General features: G+C 41.9%; 2 protein-coding genes across 2 annotated transcripts in view; one reads left to right on the top strand and one right to left on the bottom strand.

Moving 5' to 3' along the window:
• The window catches only part of LOC133390329 (cytidine and dCMP deaminase domain-containing protein 1-like), a 45,511-nt gene extending 29,726 nt beyond the window's left edge, over positions 1-15,785 (bottom strand). The window contains exons 1-2 of the mRNA XM_061638739.1: positions 15,750-15,785; positions 1,854-1,915 (exon numbers count right to left, since the gene is read on the bottom strand). Of these exons, the coding sequence (XP_061494723.1) occupies positions 1,854-1,866 (13 nt within the window). The 5' untranslated portion in view covers positions 1,867-1,915; positions 15,750-15,785. The remainder of the gene's footprint in view (positions 1-1,853; positions 1,916-15,749) is intronic.
• On the top strand, positions 11,570-20,386 carry YARS2 (tyrosyl-tRNA synthetase 2). The gene is made up of 5 exons (XM_061638737.1): positions 11,570-12,422; positions 16,647-16,814; positions 17,655-17,810; positions 18,549-18,719; positions 19,923-20,386. Exons 1-5 carry the CDS (start codon positions 11,605-11,607, stop codon positions 20,101-20,103), a joined length of 1,494 nt encoding a protein of 497 aa, XP_061494721.1. The 5' UTR covers positions 11,570-11,604; the 3' UTR covers positions 20,104-20,386.
• Positions 20,387-20,955: the final 569 nt, after the last annotated feature.

Genomic DNA, 20,955 nt, shown 5'->3' with positions numbered 1-20,955 from the left:
TATCCCACCTTAGCCCACTCCCTAGTCATCCAAGGGTCCAACAGCCTCCCTAGACAATCACTTGCTTTTAATGTAAATAAGTTTTGTTGTTGGCCTTTATGTTTTTAGGAATGTGCTTCTCAAATTCTTTTTTAGCATCCCTTATTTCTATGGGCATTTATTTGCCAAAGTTTGTGTTCCTTTTTATTCTCCTCATTTGGACAAGAGTTCTATTTTTTAAGGAAGCCTTCTTGCCTCTAATTGCATCTTTAACTCTGCCAGTACTGGCATCTTCTTGGCCCTGGTGCTACCTTTCGTGATCTGCAGTATACACTCCAGTTGCACTTCCAATATTGTGTTTTTAACAACTCACAAGCATTTTGGAGTGATTTAACCCTCTTGACTTTGCCTTTCAACTTTCTTTTTAGCAAGCTCTTCAGTTTGTTGGAATTTCCTCTTTTGAAGTCAAATGCGACCATGTTGGATTTTCTTGGCAATTGACCATTTATATGTATGTTAAATTTAATAGCACTATGGTCACTGCTCCCAAATCAGTTCAACAACAATTACATCTCACACAAGGGTCTGGGTGTCACTTAAGATTAAGTCCAGGGTTTTTGCCCCTCTGGTTGGTTCCATGACGAACTGTTCCGGCACACTTATTTAGGGTATCTAAAAGTGTTAACTCTTTGTAGTGACTGGAACACATATGTAGCCAGTCTATGTCAGGTTAGTTGAAGTCACCCAATACTACGTTTGGATGCTTCCTCAGTTTCATTTCTCATCTCAAGATCTGCCTGAGCATTTTGATTGGGGGAACAATAGGACGTTGCCAGTACTAAGTTACTCTTGGTGTGTGGTATCACCACCCACAACAATTCTGTGGAGGATTCTGCCTCTTTTGGGGTTTCTAGCTTGCTGGATTCAGTGCCCTCTTTCACATACACGGCAATACCATCTCAAACATGTCCTCCTCTGTCCTTCCTATATATTTCATATCCAGGGATAACAGTGCCCCACTGCTGGTTATCTCCATTCCTCCATGCCATAATGCTCAATATATCAATACTGTCTTCTAACACCAAGTACCCCAGTTCTGCCATCCTGGTTCAGAGGCTTTGAGCATTAACATACAGTAGGGCCCCGCTTTACGGCATTCCACTTTAAGGCGTTCCGCTGATGCGGCAGCTTTTGTTTTCCATTTTAAAGGTTTTTTTCCCTTTTGCAACGTTTTGCACCGTTTTCGCGTCATTTTTGCGCGACGCAGCCCATTCAAGTCAATGGGGTTCCACTTTACGGCGTTTCCCGCTTTACGGCGGGGGTCCGGAACGGAACCCACCGTATAAGCGGGGCCCTACTGTATAGACACTTGTATACCATGTGTCTCTTTTAAGTGTCTTTGCCACTTTTGTTTTGACCTGTGATATTTTGGCTTCTCTGAATTGCTCTCCTGTGCCCCTGCACTCACAATGCCTTGTTCTAGGTATACCCCATTTAAATTTTCATCATTTTTTTTGTCTTCATCCTAGGGGGGATAGTGGTTTCAAACATTCCTCAGCTTCTGCTGGCTTTTTCCTATCAGTCAGCTTAAAAGATGCTCTGCCACCTTTTTATTTTAAGTGCCAGCAGTTTGGTTCCATCCTGGTTCAAGTGGAGCCTATCCCTTTTGTAGAGGCTCAGCTTGTCCCAAAATGTTCCCCAGTGTCTGACAAATACAAACCCCTCCTTCTAACCAAAACATATATGTTATGTATTTATCTAAAATAAAAAATATCAGTTATACGAGGAAAGCACACTACAGAGGCATTAGACATAATTAGTTAGCCTGGGTTTTAATCTTTACAAAATATAGTGTTAAAGGAAAGATAACATACGTGGTTGTGACATTGTTCACAGCAAAGATCTCTGGAAACACAGGAAAACCTTTATCTGAAACCTGTAATAAAGAAAAATTACTTAGTTCTATGTAGGATCAATATCATTATACTATGATATGAAGGCTGCAATCCTACATACTTACTTAATATTGAATTTAATGGGACTTACTTCTGTGTAAACATACATAGGATTGTGCTATCAATCTTTACATCAGTTATTAATGTGAACGAAGGTGAAATTAAACCAATTGTATTATTAGCTTGCCATAATAAATATAATGTAATGAATATAAGTTTAAAACAAAAGATACTTTAGAGCAGCCTTTCCCAACCAGTGTGCCTCCAGATGTTGTTGGACCACTACTCCCATCTTTCCTGACCATTGGCAATGCTGGCTGAGGCTGATGGGAGTTGTGGTCCAACAACATCTAGAGGCACACTGGTTGGGAAAGGCTGCTTTAGAGATTCCTTGTAACTAATAATTTGCTTCCTTTTTTTAACAGAACCTCCCCCCCCCAATTTAATAGTTTACAGTAGAATTGTCTTGGGTTTTCCTTGTTATTAGAGCTCACCATTGATGTAATTCATTCTTTTTAGAAAGGAGCAAAAAGCTAGAATGGTTATTTTTGGTTACAAAAGTTTTGAACTGCAGTTTTTACCGCCATATCATATTCAGAATAAAATCCAGTCCTCTTACCTTTGTTTACCTGTAAATTAAAGTTGTCTCTTATCGTCAACTCAGAAGGCTTTATATTGATATGAGTATGGGGGTTGGATGGATGATCCCTATGGGTCCCCTTCCAACCTCTGATTTGGAATCCTGTGCCTTGGAATGAGGAACTCGCTCTGCTGGTCAGATGAGTCTTTTATTAAGCTAATAGAGTGGCCAGGTAGGATAATGGGTCTATCAGTTGCCCAGCAACTGGGGAATGGGCCAGGAAGATCCTTTTGTCATTTAAACTCTTCAGCAGAGCCTCCCCCCCCTTTCTGGTGGCTAGCAGAAGTTTGTGCTTTGTGTGTTTTTAGAGTGGTCTAGAGAATTGCTGGGAACTGGAAGCAGGCAGGGAGACTGGCTCTCTGCACCATGGCATTTGGTGTGCCTCCTGTAACACTGATGGAAAAGCTGGATATTGGACTGCTGATGCCTTGAACCCCTCCATCCTAAGCTCAGGTTGCAATGTGTGTAAATAAATAAACTATATTTCATAAAGACACCACAGTCTCTGCTGACCTTCTTCCCAAAGGAAACCTGGATGAGAGCAGGGACCCCTGAAATCTCACCGCTCTGAGATTGGGGAGGCGCACAACAATATATAAAATGAAACCTGCTTGCCTTATTTATATAGCCAGGGGTCAGCCCCACCCAGAGCACTGGGTCACCCCACCTGGGATGTTTAGAAAAACAAGCTTTTTAAAAATGTATGACCTGGCAACTTCTCCAGAAGTAGCAGTGATCTAACTTCCACTCACCTAACCAGATCAACTCTGCCCACTAAGCGCCCTGGCTCAGAGTAGATTTTTCAATATTTCTTTCAGACTTAGCACGTTTTAGCAATTGAAGCAGGGTGTGATGGAGAATCTGCCTTAACTATCATGTTGTGAGCCTGAGAGAATGCTGAAAGCCTGAGGGAAGCCCATGATTTGAGGGTCTCAGAGGGACAGAAAATGGCAAGAATTGCTTTGCTGTGTGGTGGGACTTTATTTCTTATTTTACGGCTCATTATACTCTTAACTCCCTTCCTGCACCAGTGTGCGAACTGTGGATGTTATGATATTATTTTATGTAACATACCTCTGTATTTTACTCTGTATGTTTAACTCTATTTAACTCTGCACCTCAATGGTTTCCTTGTTTATTTTGCATTGTTCTGTTCTGTTTGACTATATAGCAAAACTTATTTTAAAAAAATCACCCCATCCAAGCTCTCTTTGAGGGAAGTTTGAGATCTGCCTCCCAGGCCAGCATCACTCTCAGGCTTCCCTCCCCACTCCACAGCCCACACGCACCACCGCTACTGCTGCTTCCCTTCCAGGGAAGGTTTGAGAGGACACACCAGAGGCTACTCTAATATTGCATTAGGATATTATGAGGGACTCCAGAACTTAAATATCAAGGTGACTAGATCTTTCTTCCAATACCTTTCAAGTGTGTCACTGGCCAGCCTGAGACCTAACACTGAGATACTTATAGAATCAAGTGTGTACAGATAGTACCTTCCACTTGCTGATCACTCACGAGTGCAGATCTCCATCTTTAAGAAAGAAATACAGTTCCTTAAATATTTGAATCTCAACATTTCTCAACTGAAACGGTTATCTTTTCCTGAAAACAACATTCAGGTGCAGATAGTTTTAAAGACACAGATAATCCTCTCGCCACCCTGACATCAATTTAGGATATTTTGCTCCTGTCTGAATCTGGCTGACTTTACTTCTCCATTGATTCCTTAACTGGTAGTGAGGCTGGACTGAGACACTGGTCTTGTTCATTTTGTGTACACTCTCTAAGGTTTTACATTTTCCTGTAAACAACCTGCTCTGACTGGCTAATTTGCTAAATGACCATGGTATCAATCTTTAGCACCGATTTCCCAGGTGGGAAGGAGGAGGACCTTTAGTTACTGAATCTGTATGAGTCTATGGGGAGATACCTTTTTATTACAGGCACATGGATTAACAGAATTGTTTCTTTGGGATTTGTACATGAACAAATCCACCACCAAGCCTTTTAAAATTTAAATCTCCCTACTATTTTAGATGACTTTTGAGACCATGGACTCATTTAAGTGAAGCTCAGGGACTTTTAACTCGGGCTTAACACCTGTTCAGAATGAATCTCACTAGAAAAGACAATAATGCTGGGAAAAACAGAATGGAATAGAAAAATGAGGCCAAACAAGAGATGGATTGATTCCATAAAGGAAGCCACAGACCTGAACTTACAAAATCTGAATAGGGTGGTTTACAACAGATGCTGTTGGAGGTCGCTGGTTCATATGGTGGCCGTAAGTCGTAATCGACTTGAAGGCACACAACAAGATGCATTGTCAGCTCTTTCAGCTAAGCATATTCAGATCATACTGTCTAATTACAGATTAAGAATCAGGAAAAATAATTCTAAGATGTTTACTAGCTTTTTACCTCAGAAGCTGAATTGTGATATTAGTCGTTATTTTCACCAGCCCAGATCGGGTTCATTACAGGATGGCAACTAGCTGACAGCATGAGAAAATACCTGATCTTATCCAGGTAGCCAAAGCTTTAACATTTAGTCTTTGACTTGGTATAAGGCAGTTTCATATGTTCAACCCCAAACTTGGGATCAAAACTGCATCTCAGAATTTGCTCAGGTGAGTTTCTTTTCTGAATATTTTTACCTACGCTGCTGTTTTTTAATATAAATGCTGCCTGAATTCCTTTATAGCCACCAGTTACGTATATGACAATCAATATTTTGCTGCTTTGGCAGACAAGTAGCCAGGAATTAGAAGATGCAATTTACAATGACCATTAAAGTTGGGCAAGGAGCCTCTGACCTGCAGTGTCCGCATTCCCCCCCAAAGAAAAAAATATTTATGCTATGGGGCAGTCTAGCTTAAAAAATCCAACTGGCACAGTATATTGCCTCTGACATGTGCATGTATTTACCCATGTGCATCGCTTTCATAAAAATATTAAAAAGAATGGAAAGTTGCTGCAAAAATAACACACAGGGATCTTTATAAAGTCTGGATCCAATACCGAATAATGGCAGATAACTAAGGATTGATGCCATTCCTTGACCAAAACATCACTTTGAACTAGAAAATCTGAGGGCAAATCTGGAGGGAAATAATTTCATAAACAACCCAAACAGAGGGAGACCTTCTCCATGCAAAGGTCTGGATTACTATCACTTGCTGCAATTCTATAGATGGCTATGCATGCATAAATTCTAGTAATTGTACTTTTTCCACTTCATCTATGGGCACGTATATATATACGCAGCTCTGCTTGACAGCAGTTGTAATTCTATAACCATAACTGAAAAGTAATCCTGGCAATTACATGAGCTATGTTATTACTCCATGTCAAAAATATTTAAAATATTTATTTACAGAACATGTACTCTGCCCTTCAACTAGTTCCCAGGGCATCTTATGCTAGGTTGAAATTGCAACAAATTAATTTTAAAAAACCTACCATAATATAAAAGAACACTAGAAAAGCAGAGAGCAGAAATGAAATAAATACTAAGCAAAATAAAGATGGATTGAGAAACATCCCCCAGACCTCAAACTTGTCCTTCTGCAACCAGAACAGGATGAATATATCCCAATCAGATGAACCCCCCACCAACCGAAACTACATCTTGTCTGGAGTGACTGAACTTCAGTTTACTGGCCCTTGTCCAGTTCATTCCTGTACCCACACACTAATTTAGCATCAACACTGCATCTGAATTAGACAAAAAGGAAAAATAGAGTTGGGTGTCAACTGCTCCCAGATCTCCAGATGATCTTAGTTAATCATTTCATGTAATGTGAATAAGCATGGGAAACAAGATAAAACACTAATGTGACCCTATGCCATAGATGCCAGTGAGTTGAAAGTAGTTCCCCAGTATTCCCTTCTGAAATCAACCATCCAGATAGGAGTGGAACTATCACAGGACAGTACCTTCAATCCCTAATCCAGAAATCCTATCCAGAAAGATTTAATGGATCATGATATCAAAAGCTACTAAGATGTCTGCAAGAACTAACAAGGTGATGCTGCACATCTCTGTCCTGTCATGGGTCATCCTTTGAGTGAGAAAAGTGGTGTCTGATGCCAAACACAGGGCTGAAGCCTGTTTAAATTGCATCTAGAAATACAGTCTCATCCAGTGACAGGAATACAGTAGTAATAGCTGAGATGCATGGTCAAAGAAACAGATGATTAACTATTTTGGTACATAGGAAAGAGATACTGTCTGAAAGAGGCAGTGGTGAGACCACTCCTGAAGAAACCTTCCTTGGACCCAGAAGATTTCAGCAGCTACAGACCAGTAGCAAACGTCCCATTCCTGGGCAAGATCTTGGAAGAAGTGGTTGCTGGCCAGCTCCAGGCGCTATTGGATGAAACCGATTATCTAGATCCATTTCAATCGGGCTTTAGGCCTGGTTTTGGCACTGAGACAGCCTTGGTCGCCCTGTATGATGACCTATGTTGGGAGAGAGACAGAGGGAGTGTAACTCTGTTGATTCTCCTTGACCTCTCAGCGGCTTTTGATACCATCGACCATGGTATCCTTCTGGAGAGGCTGGCAGAGTTGGGAGCTGGAGGTACTGCTTGGCAGTGGTTCCGCTCCTACTTGGTGGACCGTCTCCAGAAGGTAGTGCTTGGGGAACATTGCTCGACACCGTGGGTTCTCCAATATGGAGTCCCACAGGTGTCAGTTCTGTCTCCCATGCTTTTCAACATCTACATGAAGCCGTTGGGTGCGGTCATCAGGAGATTTGGAGTGCGTTGTCATCAGTACGCTGATGACACGCAGCTCTACTTCTCCTTTTCATCTTCAGGTGAGGCTGTCGATGTGCTGAACCGTTGCCTGGCCGCGACAATGGACTGGATGGGAACTAACAAACTGAGGCTCAATCCTGACAAGACTGAGATGCTGTTGGTGGATGGTTTCTCTGATTGGATGATGGATATATACCCTATCCTGGACGGGGTTACACTCCCCCTAAAGGAGCAGGTTCGTAGCTTGGGAGTCGTTCTAGACTCTTCCCTTTCACTTGAGGCTCAAGTAGCTTCGGTGGCTCGGAATGCGTTCTACCAACTTCGGTTGGTAGCCCAGCTACGCCCGTATCTGAATAAGGAGGACCTTACATCAGTTGTACATGCTCTGGTAACCTCACGTTTGGATTATTGTAATGCGCTCTACGTTGGGCTGCCTCTGAAGACAGTCCGGAAGCTACAGCTAGTGCAAAATGCGGCGGCCAGACTGTTGACAAGGACCAAACGGTCCAAACATATAACACCTGTTCTGGCCCGCTTGCACTGGCTACCAATATGCTTCCGGGCCAGATTCAAAGTGCTGGTATTGACTTATAAAGCCCTGTACAGCGCGGGACCACGATACTTGTGGGAACGCCTCTCCCGCTATGAACCGTCCCGTACACTACGTTCTGCTACGAAGGCCCTCCTCCGGGTTCCAACTCACACTGAGGCCCAGAGGGTTGTGACAAGATCTAGGGCCTTCTCAGTGGTGGCCCCTGAATTGTGGAATAGTCTCCCCGAGGAGGTCCGCTTGGCGCCGACATTGTCATCTTTTCGGCATCAAAACCTTCCTCTTTCCCAAAGCATTTTAACTGTACTTTTTAACTTAATATAACTTAACTGGATTTTTGCACTGTATAGGTTTTTTTATTGTATTTATTGTATTTTTTGCTGTTCACCGCCCAGAGAGCTATTGCTAGTCGGGCGGGATATAAGCCTAATAAATAAATAAATAAATAAATAAATAAATACTTGAAATATGGGTAGGAGATGAATCTTCATTATCCAGTTGAAAGGTTATTTCCAGGAATATCAAAAAACAATTTCAGCCTACAATCCTATACACTTTCTTGTGAGTAAACCTTCTTGAAACAGCAGGAAAGTTACTTTGAGTAAACATGCCTGAGTACACATTTGGTCAGAAGCAGAGTGCCAGGGTTGCAACCTGAGGCACTCACAGATCAGAGCCACAAACTTCTTGATAAAAGAAAGCACTGTTGATAGTCTTAAGTGTGCATTTAATAATTTAGGTCAGAGCAAGTGATCCCCCAGTATACACTTCATTGCTGAAGAGTATGCTTGTTTTTAGAAAAGAACCAGAAAATTGAACATGAGGGGAACTTCTTGAAAAAAGATCTTGTGGTTTTACAAATTTATCTTCAAACACCTTACATTCTTCAAAAAAGGCACACCATCTATTATTTTTACACCCAACATAAAAAACAGACATGCTCTGTCTGATAAAATAAGCTCTAATCAGCCCTGTAGCCAACCTTCCTTGTTAGGTGGGGCAGCCACATTCTTTTTTGGGGGGGGAGAGGTGCATAACACCAGTCAATCCCACTCTCCACTCACTGGTGGGAGAGGATATGAGGGTTAGGCCAGGGGAAAGGCAGTGACCTTCCCCCTCACTACTCCTTCATGCAGAGTGTGTGTAAGCTCACAAAATGGGTTATGTAAAGGTCAAGTTAACAGAAAATTTAGTTAACACCAGGAATTAAATTACTGGCTATTTTTTGTCTCATAAGAAAAAAGGATGTTAAGGATACAGTGAACAAGGACATAACTCCTCTTTGATAGCCCCTAGTTCTAGTCTTGTTCCTTCCTGACCTTTACAGTTTCCTTCCTGTTGCACAACCAAAGGAAACAATTAAGTGGTTGCTATCTAATACTAAGTGATTGGAAACTAATTATGGAAAGCAATTGGATTTTTTTCAACTGATTGCTGTGTTGATTCTTCTGTCCAGAAATCCTGAAAAGGCCTCACACTGAGATGCACATACTGGGAAAATAAGAAATGAGGTCTGAGTCACAGTTTAGATGGCCAGCTAGCTACAGTGTGTATAACAAGGTTTCTGTTCTTCTAGTGCTATTTTCATCCTATGCCATTGGGTACTCAAGAAAAAGGGGGGAAATAGCCATCATAATTGTGAGTACAAAGAGTGTTTTAAAGGAGTAAAGGGTACCTTTGTTATTTTTCTCATAGCATTTTATCTTTTTATTACACCCTTTAGCAACAAACACTCAATCCTGCTCTACTCATCATAATAAATGCAGGGAAAAAATCTCTCACTTTTTACTGCAGGTGAAAACAATGTGCTTCTTTATTACTGGCTAGGTAGAGAACACAACTGAAAATGAAAAGCAGAGCAAAGGAAAGTCCAAGGGGTGGAGTCTAACTCTAGCCCATAATACAAAGTTCTAATATATTTCACTCTTCAAGGGTCATGTTGCTATGCAGGCTGTTTTTGGCAGGATCACTTAAGTAATTTATAGGTTGATTGTGATTATGAAAAATCCACCCTCAGTCAGAGAAAGTCTCGAGTGAGCAGACTCTTGGAGGCTCTTCCAGATGACACTTTTGTTGTTATATTTCCATTTATAGACTGCTTACTGTCAGAAAGATCTCAAAGCAGTAACAGAATACATACAGTACAATAACAATCATAACAAGTTAATTTACTTAATGAAATACATGAACAATATCCATATACATAAACACAATATAGAAGTCAAGAGTATTACAAGGCAGTATAACGTAACACATATTCATACAACCACTCACCATCCACTCCATACAACCACTACTATCATTCACTGCTTCACACATATCAACCAACCACTCATAAATCAATCAATCCGGGGAGGGTTAATCGATATAATTGTAATGCCTCCTACCCAGTTTTAATATTGTTGTTGTAGATCTATTGTTTTTATTGTATTTTATTAATTGTATTTTAATAATTTTGTAAGTCGCCTAGAGTGGCCATTGGCCAGACAGGCGACGAAGAAATTAAATTTATTATTATTATTATTATTATTAATCACCTGCACTCAACGTTATAACAATTCACTTACAAAGAATCACTGCCAAGCATACACATATAAGATACTCTCCCCATCTCTGAAGCACTAAAAGACTCATCCTCCACAACCATGGAATACTTCTTTCCCATCTCTCATGTGAGAGGGACCCAGTTCTATACCAGAGCAGGCTCTCTCCATGGCTGGGGGAAAATAAAACTTCTTCCATCCACTCGCTCTCAACTACATAATCATAACACAAACTTCAACCTCACACTCAAGGTGGCCACAAAGGCTACCATAAACTCAAGTTGTTGCAGCCAACCAGTAGATTGATATTGCAAGGTATTGCTCGTATCATGGTATTGTCCTCAAGGTCCTCCAGATGTTAAACACCATCAGCCAGAACCAGCAATGGTCCAAGAGGATGGATTTTTTAAAGCAGAGCAGTTATGAAAATAATATTATAGTTGATAGTATGCTGGCAGAATAGTGCTGTTTGTCTTTGGTGTAGTGCACACTGCAATGCATTCCATGATCGCCAAGGTGCTTACTGAGGCACTGGCCTCAGCTGCTGCTGTTACTTTTGAGAGGAGTGCCCAAAAGCCTAATTCCCCTCAGCTGTGCTCACTGCTACCGCTGTCTCTGGGGCTGTTGTTGACCCCTTCCCAAAGGAGGCGAGGGGCTGCTGAACCCACGGAGAGTGATGGTCATGATTGAGGGGTGAGGTGGTGTCTCTCTTGCTCTCTCCTTCGTCCTCCTTGGATCACTTTTCCCTCTTGTTGTGTACTTGCCCTGCCTTATTCGGAGGGCCCTATTCTTACATTACTCCAGTTCTTAAAACAAGCTGTCATTCTTTAAATGGAGGCTGTCATTGTCTGTCATTTCACAAACAAATAAAAAAGGCAATTTCACCCTCCCCCAAAAAAGTCGGGGAGGGGGGGAAAGCACAGCTCAAAGAGTAGTGGTGCACCAATTTTGCCCCACCCTGGCTACAACTGAGTCTAGCCCATGACAGCTAATATCATAATAAATGTGGTATTAAGGTGCCCTAAGACTCTCGCTGTTTTCACCACCTGACACGGACATCCCTCTGAACATTCTCACGAACTACTCAAAGAGGTGAAGGCGGAGCCTTTCAACCCCACCTCCATCCCAACATGCTTTGCGCTCTACGCGCACACGTCTTTGCGTAGCTAAAATGGCGGCGCCCGCATTACGAGTTGGCCACCGCTGGCTTGTCGATCTGAGGACAAATTTCCCTCGACTTCTGGCCCCTGAGAAACGGCGACAGCTCCATCACCAGCGGCCGGAGCCACAGCCTCAAGCAAGGCTGGCGCTGGCCAAGGGACTCCTAGCCGCTCAGTGCGAGCGGGGTCTGTTCCAGGATATTTTCCCGCCTCAAGCCGCCGAGGAACAGCTCCTCAACCTGCTGGAAGCGGGCGGCCCGCCTGTGACCGCCTATTGCGGCTTTGACCCCACGGCCGATTCGCTTCACGTCGGGCACTTGCTAACCGTCATGGGCTTGCTGCACTTCCAGCGCGCGGGCCATGACGTCATCGCACTGGTGGGCGGGGCCACCGCGCGCCTGGGCGACCCCAGCGGCCGCACCAAGGAGCGCGAGGTGCTGTCCGAGGAGTGCGTTCGGGGACACGCACTGGGCCTATGCGAGGGGCTCCAACGGCTCTTCGACAACCATCGCGAGCTCTTCTGGCAGGGGGAGGTCTCGCGCCTGGGCCGGGCCACCGTATTGGACAATGCCAGCTGGCTGGAGCGCGAGCCCGTGGTCGGGTTCCTGTGCGGCGTCGGAGGGCACCTGCGCATGGGCACGTTGCTGAGCAGGCAGAGCTGCAAGGCCCGCTTGGGCAGCCCTGAGGGCATGGGCCTAGCCGAGTTCCTGTACCCGGCCCTGCAGGCTTACGACTTTCTGCACTTGCACCGTCACCACGGCTGCCGCGTCCAGCTGGGAGGAGCGGATCAGATGGGCAACATCATGTCAGGATACGAGCTTGTCTCCAAGTACGCGATAAGGGGGAGTTAGGGGGAACTATATAATTAGACGAACCAGTGTGGTATAGTGGTTAAGGTGTTGGACTGTGACCTGGGAGACCAGGGTTCAAATCCCCACATAGCCATGAAGCTCACTGGGTGACCTTGGGCCAGTCACTGCCTCTCAGCCTCATGAAAACCCTATTCATAGTGTCGCCATAAGTCGGAATCCACTTGAAGGAAGTACACACACATATTTAGACCATTGGCATGCGGCTCTTAAATCGAAAAGGCTCCCAGAGCAGCTTGCATGCAGTCAATAAAAACGACAGTTACTGCTCTCTTACAATCGAAAAGGCATGGTATTGCGCAGGCACCAGTTCTTAAAGTTATCTGGTAGCTCTTATAATGACTAGTAGAAATGGAAACTGCTAAGAACATAACGGCTCTACAGTCAGTAGCTACTAGCCATGAATGGCAATGTTCTACCTCCATTGTTGGAGGCAGTGTGGCCCTGAATATCAGTTGTTCAGAATAACAAGTGGGGAGAGTGCTCTTTGCACTCAGGTCCTGCTTGCAGGCTTCCCGTGGGCATCTAGTTGACCACTGTGAGAACAGGATGCTAAACTAGAAGTGCCATTGGCCTGAACCAGCTGGCTAAGAGCTGCCGGAATCAGGCCAATAGCCCATCTAGTCCAGCATCTTGTTCTCACAGTGGTCAACCACATGCCTGTGGGAAGTTCGGAGTCCGGAGGAGCCTGATGGAGCTTGCCTTTTAGGAGAGGAGAATGGGCCAAGCTTCCCATCCCTCCCACTTCTTCGGCCTCTTGGAATGGCTGGTGACTGTTGAGATAGAGGAGGAGCTGCTCTTACAGTAGCGCTGATAGAATTGGCCCTGCCTTCTATCTTTCCCAACTGTTGCAGTCTGCTGGAACAGCTGCTGCCAGCTGACCCTTGAGGAAGAATTATTATGGGGAGTTGCTTTATTTTTCATTTGTAATCTTTGTCAGTTTTTTTAAATGGATCATAAACTAAAACAACAATTATAAGCCTTAAATAAGAGCCAACTTGGCCACAGTTCACTTACAGAAATAAGAGGTGTGGTGGTATTTGTTTTTTACTGAGGCATTAACCCCCGTTTTTCCCATTAAAAAACAGAGTGGAAAACTCTTGTGTATTTTTTTTTCTCTTCTGAAATAATGAGCCCCACAAAATAGTTTCTAGTAATTATTTTTGTTTATTACATTTATATACTGCACATTCAACCAAATAGAGTTTATATGCTATTTATTTATTGGATTTATTAGTCACTTGTTACCCAGTCTCCAAGCGACATACAACATTATTAAAAACCAAAATGATATCGTGCCATAAAACAAAATAATAAAACAATCCCACCCACATATAGCCACAGAAAGCTTGGGCAGCACACTAACACAAACAACATCTTCTTAGTTTATCAAATACCTGGGGAAAAACATAAGCCTTTACCTGGTGCTGAAAATATGTCAACGAAGGCACCAGGCAGACCTCATTGGGGAGCACATTCCACAGATGCGGTGCCACAACTGAAATGGCTCTCTGCCTTATCACCAACCTCTGAGCCTCCCTCAGAGGTGGTACCTGGAGATGGGCCTCAGAAGAAGATCTAAGGGTCCAGGTAGGTTCATGTCTGGAGAGGTGTTTCAGAAGATGCTGGGATTCTGAGCCATAAAGAGCTTTATAGGTCAAAACCAGCACTTTGAACTGGGCTTGGAAGTGTATGTAGGCATATAAACAATTACTGTGTAAAGACATACTCTGTATAGGTTTGCATTAGTTTTCAAATATCAAGACATGGAGTTGGAGAAGAAACTAGAAGTATTGCCTGAATTTGCTGTACTTTCCCTCCCCACTGGTGTTTGGTACCTTAGAGTGCAGTAACTTGCTGCTCCCTCACACTGGATATATTTGCAATTATTGTCTGAATAATGCGAAGGCATTTTTACTTTTAAAATTAATAAATATGGAAAACAGCACATTCCTAGTTTAGAACTAATAAAGAAAAATTTCATGTATTTACATTTTCCTCCAAAAAGGGTGGGTGGGGGAGTTTCCCCCCACTATATCTTCATTTCTGGAAGTGGTACATCTCTTACACAGCAATAACTGCAGATAGTCCCATAATTGGTTCCCTGTATTTCTAAATTAAAATGTCTTGGGGAAAAAAAGACTACATGAGACTTGGGAGCTGCTGCCAGTCAGAGTAGATGAATGGACCAATGATCTAACATTATAAGGCAGATTAATATGTTTGTGTTCCTTATGCATTGTAAGTCACTTGGAGACCTCTGTGTAACAAACGACTGACAAGTTTAATAATGATGGGCTGTATCCAACTAAATTTTACACTGGGTAAGCGCATTGAAATTAATGTTCAATAACTTCAATAGATCTACTCTGAGTAGGACTAGCATTGGATACAACCCATTAATAATAATTCTGTAAATCATCTACGTTTCTTTAACCCTATGCCCTATTAATCCCTGCTAGGAAGCAGGTAAGAGTGTGGCTAAATGGGTCACAGTCTAAGACTTTTGCATGGGTTTTTTATTTGTTTTGATTTCTACCAGGAAAGGGCTGATACAAGTGCTTGGGCCCACATAGCTATTTCCATATTTTATGCAGATAAATATTATTATAGGGTACCAGTGTGCAGGATGCAGAAGAGATAGTTTCTGGCCAGAGGCTTTCCATATTTGCATGTAGCTAAGATAAGGAGAAGGATCAAGGGCCAATAGTGAAGAGTAGGAAAGAGGCAGGTGGCAGTGAGGAGCAGTTAAGCGAAGGCTAGCTTTCTGTGCAGGTAATGAAATCATAGCTGATTTTATACGGTACAAAAATACTCTTAATTACTCCATTACATTCCAGTGCTACTGTTGAATATGTACAGAGAAGGAAAACCCTATACAGTAGGGTCGCACTCATATGGCAGGTTACATTCCAGACCCCCACCGAAAAGCAAAAATCGCAGAAAAGTGGAACTCTGTCAATAAAATGGCACCTGACACTCAGCTGCTAAGCGAGTCATGCCGAAAAACACCGTAAAAGCGGAACAAGCGCCGTATGAGCCTTGCTCTAATTGAAAACTGCCGTATTAGCGGAATGCTGAAAAGCGGGGCCCTACTGTGTTAGTGCTGGCACCAACACTAACAGACAGCATCTCCCCACCCCAACCTCTCAACAGAGAATCTAGTTTGTGTTTTCTTCACCCCCCTCCTTCAAATGGCACAGAACTTAGCACATGGCTCATCCAGCTTGAAACCCACCCATGAAGGAGCTTATTGAGAGCAGATAGTCGGTTAATCATATACTTACTATTGAAGCAGATTCCACAATGTGGTCTGCTGTTCCTTCTATTGGCTGTTACCAATGATAGCATAAGCTTGTATTTGTTTATAAAGGGCAGGGGTAGATGACTTGGCACTTTGGAAACAAAAGCGTCATCAAAAGGCTATTTTGCAAAAGAAGGATGTGACTTATTTTGCAAGGATATCTTGCAGAAGGAAGGAGTAGTTGTGTTAATCTATTACATCAAAAATAGCCTAATATTGTTTATTTGTTATGGCATGAACTTTTGTGGACTAAACTTGAAAGAAAGGTAGGACCATAGCCACCTTATATTGAGTCAGACCATTTAGCTCAGTATTCTCTAAACTGACTGGCGTTGGCTCTCCAGTGACACAGTAGGTCTGGCAGGGTGGGAGAGGGGCTTGAAGGAAAAGGAGTAGACAAATACAAAATAAAACAAAAAATAACACAAAAGGAGTCAAAACACTTGATACAACTATGAAGCAACTGCCAATGTTTTCCCTGCAGCAGCATCTTTCACAGCCAGTGTTTAAAGTTTATTGGACTTCTTTGAGGAGCTCTAGTATTCAAGGCATGTGAGTTTTGAATGAACTAGTCAACAAAATATAACTGGTCTGAGTGATAATCCTGCCATTTAACTTCTTCAGGAGGGGGGTATCTGTACATAATAACTGGGCCTTTTGACTGTCAGGAGGTTCTAAAGGATCTGGGCATAAACATGCAAGTGACTGATGGGAGAGTTTGTGGAGTAAGCAAAGCAACAGATTTTGACAGGTAGCTGAAGCTAAAAAATACCTAAGAATTGTCTTCTGTTTTAGAAGTGTTTGTAGCTCTTGAGATGGATGTGTACTGTGTTTTGTTGACCAGTAGTATGACTTAAGTATTGTCATTTGTTCCTATTAGGGTAACAGGTGAAGATGTATTTGGAATAACTGTGCCTCTTATTACAAGTACTACTGGGAATAAATTGGGAAAATCTGCTGGCAATGCAGTTTGGCTAAACAGAAATAGGACCTCTCCATTTGAGCTATATCAGTTTTTTGTCAGACAGCCAGATAACACTGTAAAAAGGCAAGTACGTCTGTTATAGATCTCCTGCATGAATTACTGTTCTAGAAAAACGTATGTTAAGAACAAAAGGACTGCTTTGCTAGTGTGTTGTAGTTGTTAAGAGTATCATACTAGGAATGTGGAGACTCTGGATCAAATTCCAACTCAGCCATGAAGCTTACCTTGGGGCAATCAAACTCTCTCAGTTAACCAACCTTGCAAGAAGATTGTGACTCGTGACAATAAAATGGAGATGGAGCTATGTATGCCACCTTGAGTTCCTTTGAGAAGTGCTGTACGCCAAGTTAAAAATAATTAATGCAGCACTCAAAATATGCCCTGGTTTTAGGGATTTGTTGGCAAATAAATTTTATTAAAGCTTCATAAACAATAACATTTTCTTGCTTGACATATGATCTGTAATATAAAAGACGCATATGGTATTCTTTGACATTTTCACTTAGGTTCTGCTACATCTTTGACTGTCTCTGAATTTATTGCACAGGGAGTTTGTGATATTTTGCTGGTGCAGAAATAGTCTTATATCCCAAGCACATGTTGTTACTGTAAAAACAATAAAAAGTTAAACTGTAAGGTGCCACAAGACTTTTTGTTGCTCCTTTTCCTACTACAGACTTAGCATTTTCCCCTCTTGTTATTGCAAGTGTAGGAAGTCATAGGTTCAGTATTTTCAGCAAAACAAGGAAAATGCATTGTTATTTTTACTCAATCATTTTTAACAAGGTTATATTATTTTATTTTTTTTAAGTAGTAGTAAATGAACACAGACTGAGGAGCAGTAATAAATGTAAATCTGTATTGTCTGGTAAAGAAACACAATGTGGCTATTTTCCCTTGAAGGTACCTGAAGCTTTTCACTTTCCTCCCTCTTCCGGAAATCAATCATATTATGGAAATGCATGCTAAAGAGCCTGAGAAGTGGGCCCCCCAGAAACGTCTTGCTGCTGAAGTAACTAAGCTTGTTCATGGCAAGGAAGGTCTGGAATCTGCTAAGAGGTAAAAAACATAGTTTGTTTAGTTGATTATTTATTTATTTATTAAACTTATATCCCTCGCTTCCTGGATTTTTCAGCTTTATAAATATCAAACAAAAATACAGTGGGAAGATTATTCCTCTGCATAAATTGGTAAGTTATTTCTGGAAGTCATGTTGTTATATGCCTTATTACATAAGGCACATACTTATTATTAAGTTGATTACGACTTATGGCGACCCTATGAATCTGTGACCTCCCAGAGCATCTGTCTATGGCTTCCTTTATGGAATCAATCCATCTCTTGTTTGGCCTTCCCCTTTTTCTGCTCCCTTCTGTTTTTCCCAGCATTATTGTCTTTTCTAGGGAATCATGTCTTCTCATGGTGTGTCCAAAGTATGATAACCTCAGTTTCATCATTTTAGCTTCTAGTGACAGTTCTGGTTTAATTTGTTCTAACACTCAATTATTTGTCTTTTTTGCAGTCCATGGTATGCGCAAAGTTCTCCTCCAACACCACATTTCAAATATTTTTCTCTTATCCACCTTTTTCACTGTCCAACATTCACATCCATACATAGAGATTGGGAATACCATGGTCTGAATGATCCTGACTTTAGTGTTCAGTGATACATCTTTGCATTTGAGGACCTTTTCTAGTTCACTCATAGCTAGCCTCCCCAGTCCTAGCCTTCTTCTTCTGCAAGTCTTAGTCATAATGTAAATGTTGATTATCACTCTCTTATTTTTTTAAATACAGATGTACAAGGGCCCTTTATTACAGTGATATATCAGCACTGGAGACTATGTCTGACCAAGAACTACAGGAACTCTTTAGGGAAGCTCCATATGTTGAATTGATGCTTGAACCTGGAACAACAGTACTTGATTTGTGTCGGAAAGCTAATGCTATTGCAGATGGACCAAAGGGGTAAGTTAATATTGACATTTCTAAAGCAATGCTTCTGCTTCATCCTGCTACACTTTGCTTATATGGCAGTTCAATAGATTGTTCAAAAATTTAATTTTTGAAAACCTGCTTTAAAAATATTGCATGTTACTATATGTTTTTGCCCTACTGATATAAAAATTCACATGTTCCAACTATAGATCTGTGTAACATTGCAGAATAGGCAGCTTGACATGTTTGAACTGGACCATTGAGCGCAAGTCTGATTTTTTTTTCCAGGGGGAAAAAACCCCGAATGTTGAAGTCAAGCATTATAACCCTCGACAATAGGGTTCCATGTAAAATAAATATAGATTAACAGAAAAATTTAAAGTTTGTTTGTGTTTCCACATTTTATTTATTGCATTTGTATCCCACCTTTTCTCTAAGGAGCCCAAGGTGTGGTATACATGGTTCTCCCCCTCTTCATTTAGTCCCCACAACAACCCTGTGAGGTAGGTTAGGCTAAGAGGTAGGGACTGGCCCAAGTTCATTCAACACTGTAACCACCACACCACATTGGTTATCAAGACTAGTCAAGTACAGTAGCGGAAGGGGGGAAAGAGAGAACAAGGTCAATCCGTAACTGACTGTGAACAATCAATCAATTTATTTATTTAGTTTTTTATTTATATCCCACCCTTCCTCCCAGGAGGAGCCTAAGGTGGCAATTGTAATGACCCACTAACTTCAGACATGAAGCTCTAACATTTTCTTAGGTAGGCACGCTTATTCTGTAGCATTAATTCTGTAGCTACTTAGTCCAGAAACAAACTTCAGATTTATCTGTACTTCTGCTTTGTTGGAGGATCCTACTGTATGGACCTAGGACAGTCTCCCTGGCTTTTGAGACTTTCAACCCATAGGCAGTAGCAGATGACACAGTGGGGCTGACCCCCTCCCCTGACCAAGTTGTTGCTTTGTCCTAGTTGTTTGCTAGGGACAGAGAAGGAGTGGTGAAGTCAATCTGCAGCTTCTGCCACTGCCTCACCTCTCCCAGTATACTGCAGCAACTCAACCAGAGGGAGGTCAGGTAAGCAGCACAGCTTCACCATGCTATCTGCTACTGTGTGCAGGTCTTGGGCTGGGAGACTTCCTAGCCCAATTTGTTATCCCTGACAAGATTTCTTCTAAACTGTTCTAAGGTGGTTTAGCAATATCTGACTGTACAATTTCTTTTTCAAGGTATCGTGATATAACAAGCGGTGGAGTTTCTATAAACCACAGTAAAGTAACCAATCCTGATGCTGTTCTAGTTGTTGGACAACATATTTTCAGTAATGGCTTATCACTCCTTAAGGTTGGAAAGAGAAACTACTATGTTGTAAAATGGCTTCAGTTGTCACATGAAGAGCAAAACATCTAAGTTTCTTCTGGTATGTTAAAAGTGCGTTTTGCTTCAAGGACTTCAAAAAGACAAACTTGAGAACATGCCTCAAATAACTCACAAGAACTCTGGGATGCCTATGGGCTCACTGTGTGAGACTTGTTTGTAGATGGTATTTTCATACTTCAATCATGAAACACATGGGAATGCTAATTTGCAATGCAGATTCGATCCAAAGAATGCAGCTGTTGAAGACTGTCGTAAGTATTGCTTATAAAAAGTTTGTCTACAATAAAGATGGCTAAGTGAATCTTCAAAGTTATATTACATGCATTAGTGTCATATAACAGTATCTTATCCTGATTTTATCCTTTTATAGTTGTTCATTTCTCCTGATGTGTGGTCTTTTTTATTCGGCATTTGGAAAAAAAAATAAGAAAGTAGATTTCACGTACTTTGAGTACTTCAGTTTTGTCACCTCAGTTGAATGTTCTGCAGTTTTGTATTCATCTTAGAGCAAAAAGCTCAGTGCGTGTGTCTGTGTGTGTGTGAGAGAGAGAGGTCTGCATGCCCCAAGGCTCTGCTCTAGGATGAATGAATATACATGGAGAATGGTAGTAGGCATGAGGACTTTCCTTGCACTTGGTAGGTACTAGAGCATGGGATTTGCAGATCAGGCTGTAGTTTATCTTTCACATATGGAAGTAAGATAGTACAGATGTCTAGCAGATCTAAAGGTGTTTGTTACCACCTTCCCAACTTATGGTGAGAGTTTTTTGTTTTTAAGCTTAGTTCATTTCAATTTAGCGTTGCTTGTCTACCTCCTCAGAGCTTCATTATGTGCATGCGGTCATGGTTGGGCTTGTAATCCAATAGCAGTTTTTGTCCAGT

Source organism: Rhineura floridana, chromosome 8, assembly GCF_030035675.1.
Source record: "Rhineura floridana isolate rRhiFlo1 chromosome 8, rRhiFlo1.hap2, whole genome shotgun sequence".
Lineage (NCBI taxonomy): Eukaryota > Metazoa > Chordata > Lepidosauria > Squamata > Rhineuridae > Rhineura > Rhineura floridana.
This window is presented reverse-complemented; position numbering and strand designations above follow the sequence as displayed.

Excerpts from the sequence above, each read along its gene's own strand:
- YARS2 (XM_061638737.1), top strand. The coding sequence starts at position 11,605 with ATGGCGGCGCCCGCATTACGAGTTGGCCACCGCTGGCTTGTCGATCTG. Across the intron at positions 12,423-16,646 it reads GGATACGAGCTTGTCTCCAA|GGTAACAGGTGAAGATGTAT; the intron begins GTACGCGATAAG and ends TGTTCCTATTAG. Across the intron at positions 18,720-19,922 it reads ATTGCAGATGGACCAAAGGG|GTATCGTGATATAACAAGCG; the intron begins GTAAGTTAATAT and ends TTCTTTTTCAAG.